At 42.0% G+C, this 6,000-nt stretch overlaps 1 protein-coding gene across 1 annotated transcript; it reads left to right on the top strand.

Moving 5' to 3' along the window:
• The first annotated feature begins 667 nt into the window (after window positions 1–667).
• On the top strand, window positions 668–1,615 carry LOC113260194 (olfactory receptor 6M1-like). The gene has a single exon (XM_026505941.4). It carries the CDS (start codon window positions 668–670, stop codon window positions 1,613–1,615), a length of 948 nt encoding a protein of 315 aa, XP_026361726.4.
• The last annotated feature ends 4,385 nt before the right edge of the window (window positions 1,616–6,000 follow it).

The raw sequence follows: 6,000 nt of genomic DNA, 5'->3' as shown, positions 1-6,000 counted from the left end.
GCTACCAGGTCTTTACACTCCAACACCAGCCACTGCAGCTCTGACACTTGACTGCCTGGCCTCAGTTTGGTTCCTGTTTGTTTCTTTGTTATTTAGAAAATGGATCCAGACACCTCTCCTAACTTTTGATGCAGCCAGCATGTCTCAGAAAGTGTGTCCCATCCAATTCTTCTTGTAGCCTAAGAGAATCCTTCAGATCTTCATATGCTGGTCAGCCTCAATATAGGAAGGATAATAGATTTTTGTCTGATGACTTCTCTTTCCTCAATGAAGTCTGATACAAGGCTATCAGCTAAGATATCCATATTCTTAAAGATTAAAAAGTAACATGTTCAAAATGACTTGAGTGAATTTCGGTTCATTATACAATTCAGTTAGCTTGAACGGATTTGGATTTAAGGAAGGAAATAAAGAGAAGAAATATATGCATCTAATAGAAATCGAAAAGTTAAAGTTTAAAGAGACCACAGAATTTTTTTTCCAACCCATCAACTATGAGGATGGGAACCGAGGCCAAGCAAGGTAATGTGATTCACCAGAATCCACATAATACAGTCAGAGAGAGGACTAGGACCCCAACCTCTTGAATGCTCTCTCCAGCAAAACTTGAAAGAGATCCTAAACTATTCTATTTTTCTTCATTTGTTTCTTCACCCCTCCAGTAGAAATGGCTATGAGAAACCAGAGTACCTTGACTGAATTCACATTGACCTCCTTTCCTATCATCCAAGAGCTTCAAATCTTGCTGTTTGTCATTCTCCTGCTGGTTTATATGCTCACCATAACAGGAAACATTGTCATCATTTCCTTAATATGGACTGATAATCGTCTCCAAACACCAATGTATTTCTTCCTCAGTAATTTGTCATTTTTGGACATTCTGTTCACAACTACTATTACCCCCAAGTTGCTAACTTGTCTCTTAGAAGAGAAGAAAACCATATCCTTTGCTGGCTGCATCACCCAAATTTATTTCTACTTCTTTCTGGGGACAGTGGAGTTTCTTCTCCTGGCGGTGATGTCCTTTGACCGCTACGTGGCCATCTGTAACCCCCTGCGCTATACCATCATCATGAACAGCAGGGTCTGTCTCCTGCTGGTTCTGGGCTGCTGGGTGGGAGCCTTCCTCTCAGTGCTGTGCCCAACTATCGTGGTGTCCAGATTGCCATTCTGCACTGAAGAAATTAGTCATTTCTTCTGTGACATTGCCCCTTTGCTACAAGTGGCCTGCATAGACACTCATTTCATCGAGATGATAAACTTCCTCTTATCCTCCCTTGTCCTCCTGACCTCGCTGGTATTCACCATTGTGTCCTACGCCTACATCATCTCTACCATCCTGCGCATCCCTTCAGCCCAAGGCCGTCGGAAGGCCTTTTCCACCTGTGCTTCTCACATCACGGTTGTGTCCATTGCCTATGGGAGCAATATCTTCATGTACATGAGGCCCAGCCAGAGCCACTCGCTGGAGTTTGACAAAGTGACAGCTGTCTTCACCACAATGGTGACCCCTCTTCTGAACCCTTTCATTTATAGCTTGAGGAATGAAAAGGTAAAAGAGGTCTTGAGGGAATCAATTAGCAGGATAGTCGCACCACATTCCAAGGGAACATGACGCTAAGCAATTTCAGGGCATCTAAACTATGCTTTCTTTATATGGCGTCTTGTGCTGTATGAAGAGTGACACCAAAGTGGACTGAACTCTCAGAATCTGTTGGCAAGATGAATAAGCATCAAACACATCATCGATAGTGAAGTATGGAAAATCAGAAGGAAAAAAAAGAATTCTATGTCCCCTTAGTCCTTGACATATTTTGCATACAGTAGTAAAGGATTGTGGAAACACTCCAGACCCTGAGTCATAAGAGCTAATGTCTAATATTTGTTGAGCCACTAATTTCAGTGAACTTAGATTAGTTATATGACTTCTCTAAGCCTCCTCTTGCCCATCTGGAAAATGATGGCAGGGATTGGCATGTAAATACAAGCGAGCACAACCAATATTTGTTTATGAGTTTGGTGCCAGAGGCCTACGAGGGCAGCAGTTATGGGAACACTTGTGACCCAGCCAGTATGCAAAAGGAATGGCCCCGTAAAGAATTGCAGATAGATCTGTCATGATAACGCTTCATAATCAGTAGAGTCTTACTTCGATTATATCTTTCCCAAATCCTATTTTGATTTTGATTTTGATTTTTTTTCTTTGGAACTGCCCACTTTTTAAATCCTATTGTCTTTTGCTCACAGGTTTGGACTCTACACCCAAAGAAATCTGTTTGAATTCATTTATAAATCCAATTTATTCAATTGCTCTCATTTACTTGATTTTCTCACACAATTTTGTGATAGTTGAAATATTGTTACAGGAGTTAAGATGGCGGAGTAGAAAGGGGACCCTATTCTTACCTTGTCCCTCAAACACAGCTAGATAAATACCAACTCATTCTGAACACCCAAGAAATTGATCAATTGATCTGAAGACTGGAAGAACAAGCTACGCAACTAGAGGCAGAGAAGAGGCCACATCGTGGAAGGTAGAAGGTGTGGAGACATAGTTTGGGGGAGAAAAGAATCACTAGTATTGCAGAGGGGAGGCAGTCCTGATTATGGAGAAAGGAGAGAGAGACAGAGGGAGACACAGAACAGTGCAGAAGGAACACTTCCCCCAAAATCATTGACTGGGAAAATGAGAGGAGCTACTTATCATGAGTTTTTACAAACAGTGAGCTTAAAGTATGAAGTTTTAGAAGTCCGTGGCATGGCCGGTGTGGAGCCTGGCAGGCATAACCGTGCTCCTGTGGAGAAGGAGGACAGAAGCCCAGGAGTGGATAGCATGCTCTCAGGATCCACTGGGTTCCACTGGGAGAGACAGTTACTCTTCTTGGAGTGCATCTGGGACAGGTGGCATTACTTCTCAGGGAGAAAAGAGCCAGTGGGCACCATTGAACTGCCCATTTGTTAGCATAGGAGCAGAGACACCTGCTGACGGCAGCTAACCTGGATGTTGGCTCTTTTTTGTTGTTGTTCTTGTTGCACTTTCCTCTAAACTCCAAGTTCTTGCACATTGGTGCAACTGACCTTCCCGGACAAATCTGCGTCGGACCCAGCGTGGTGAGACCCTCGCCCAGAGGAGCAGCATGGATCCGTGGCATGTTGAGTCCCTAAAATTTGGAGTTTTGAAACTCAGCTGGCATGCCTGAGATAAAATACAGGGACACAGGTGCAGATGGCCCAGACACAGGTGCAGATGGCCCAGACACAGACAGGGTGAAGGCACCAACTGTGGGACACCTGGGACACACGAGGGGAGATTGTTCACTCTCCTGTGAGGGCTTCCTGGATAGCATGGGTACAAATGCCCCTCTCTGGGGATGAGACAGTGGGCTGGCACCATTTTTCTCCCTCCATGCATGAGCGTGGACTAGCTTCAGAGAGCAGCACAGTGCCCACAGTGGAGAACTGAGCCACTTACACCAAGCCCCTCTCCCCTGCGCTGTGCAGGTGCTTCTGTTCTAGGGCAAGTGTGCCCCCACACACACACACACCAAGCCGATTGACCATAGACTGTTGCAGAGCTTCAGCTCTAGTGAAAATAGGATGAGGCCTCTTTTAACAAGCAGACCAGAGCACACCTAGTTAAAACTAGGTGCGTGATCCAGAATTTAAAATGACAACCATGAGGATACTAGCTGGGCAGTGCACACAGAACATTCTCTTACTGCAGAGATAAAAGATCGAAAAACTAAAAACTAGTCAGGCCGAAATAAAAAACTGCTATAACTGACTGGATATAATGGCCACCAACATGGAAGAAGAAGAGGAGTGAATCAATGATATAGAAGGTAAAATTGTGGGAAATAATGAAGCTGAAAAAAGAGGGAAAGAAAAATATTGGATCATGAATGTAGACAGGGAACTCAGCGACTCCATAAAGCATAATAATATTCAAATCCTAGGAGTCCCAGAAGAAGAAGAGGGAAAAGAGGCAGAAGTTTGCTTTGAGAAATTCCTTAGTCTGGAGAAGGAAACATGTATCCAAATCCAGAAGGCACAGAGAACTCCCATCAAAATCAACCAACACAGGCCAACACCAAGGCATATCATAGTAAAATTTGCAAAATACAGAGATAAGGGGGAAAAGCTTAAAACCAGCAAGGGAAAACAAATCCTTAACTTACAAGGAAAGACAAATAAAGTTAGCAGCAGATCTATCTACAGAAACTTGGCAGGCCAGAAAGGACTGGCATGGTATACTCAGTGTGCTAAGTGAGAAAAATATGCAGCCCAAGAATATTTTATCCAGCAAGGCTACCGTACAGAATAGAAGGAGAGATAAAGAGTTTCCCAGACAAGCAAAAACTAAAGGAGTTCATGACCACTAAACCAGCAAGAAATATTAAAAGGGACTCTTCGAATGGGAAAGAAAGACCAAAAGCAACCAAGACTAGAAAAGAACAGAGAAAATCTACAGCAACAACAACTTTACAGGTATAATGCAATGGCACTAAATTCATATCTAACAATAATCACTCAGAATGTAAACGGACTAAATGCTCCAGTCGAAAGACATAGGGTATTAGAACAGATAAAAAACCAAGACCCATCTATACGTTGCCTACAAGAGACTCATTTTAGACCTAAAGACATCTATCTGTAGGTTGAAAGTGAGGGGATGCTAACGGATGCCAAAAGAAAATCAGAGTAGCCATACTTATATCAGACAAACTAGATTTTAAACCAAAGACTGTAACAAGAAATGGAGAAGGGCACTATGTCATAATTAAGGGGCCTATCCAACAAGAAGATCTAACAATTGTAAATATTTATGCCCCCCAACTTGGGAGCACCCAAATATATAAAACAATTAATAACAAACAAAAAGAACTCATTGATAATAATACAATAATAATAGGGGACTTATATCAATAGACAGATCATCTAAGCAGAAAATCAACAAGAAAACAATGGCTTTTTTTTAAAAGATTTTGTTCATTTATTGGACAGAGAGAGACACAGGGAGAGAGGGAACACCAGCAGGAGGAGTGGAAGAGGGAAAAGCAGGCTTCCCACTGAGCAGGGAGCCTGATGCGGGGCTTGATCCCAGGACCCTGGGATCATGACCTGAGCCGAAGGCAGACGCTTAACAACTGAGCCACTCAGGCACGCCAGGAAACAATGGCTTTGAATGCCACACTAGACCAGATGGACTTCACTGATATATTCAGAACAGTTCACCCTAAAGCAGCAGAATATACATTCTTTTCAAGTACGCATGGAACATTCTCCAGAATAAACACATACTGGGTCACAAATCAGGCCAAGGCTGAGATCATACAATGCATATTTTCCAACCACAGCACTATGAAACTTGAGGTTAACCTCAAGAAAAAATTTGGAAAGACCACAAATGCATGGAAGTTAATGAACAATCTACCAAGGAATGACTGGGTCAACCAGGCAATTAAAGAAGAAATTAAAAAATACATGGAAGCAAGTGAAAACGAAAACGGAACAGTCCAAAAACCTTTGGGACACAGCAAAGGGGTAAGAGGGAAGTATATAGCAATACAGGCCTACCTCAAGAAGCAAGAAAAATCGCAAATACTCAACCTAACCTTACACCTAAAGGAGCTAGAAAAGGAACAGCAAATAAAGCCTAAAGCCAGTGGAAGGGAAATAATAAAGAATAGAACAGAAACAAATGATATAGAAACAAACAAAAAATAGAAGGACAGATCAATGAAACTGGAGCTTGTTCTTTGAAAGGATTAATAAAGTCGAAAAATCCCTAACCAGACTTATCGAAAAGAAAAGAGGACCCAAATAAGTAAAATCATGAATAAGAGAGGAGAGATTACAACCAACACCACAGAACTACAATTATAAGAGAATGTTATGAAAAATTTTATGCCAACAAACTGTAATTTGGAAAAAATAGATAAATTCCTAGAAACACGTAAACTACCAAAAATGAAACAGGAAGAAGTAGAAAATTTGAAC

This window comes from Ursus arctos, unplaced genomic scaffold (genome assembly GCF_023065955.2).
Source record: "Ursus arctos isolate Adak ecotype North America unplaced genomic scaffold, UrsArc2.0 scaffold_22, whole genome shotgun sequence".
Taxonomy (NCBI): domain Eukaryota; kingdom Metazoa; phylum Chordata; class Mammalia; order Carnivora; family Ursidae; genus Ursus; species Ursus arctos.
The sequence above is the reverse complement of the archived record's forward strand: the minus strand, read 5'-3'. Positions and strand labels throughout refer to the sequence as shown.

Bases quoted from the DNA above. Each gene is read 5' to 3' on its own strand.
- LOC113260194 (XM_026505941.4), top strand. From the start codon at position 668: ATGGCTATGAGAAACCAGAGTACCTTGACTGAATTCACATTGACCTCC.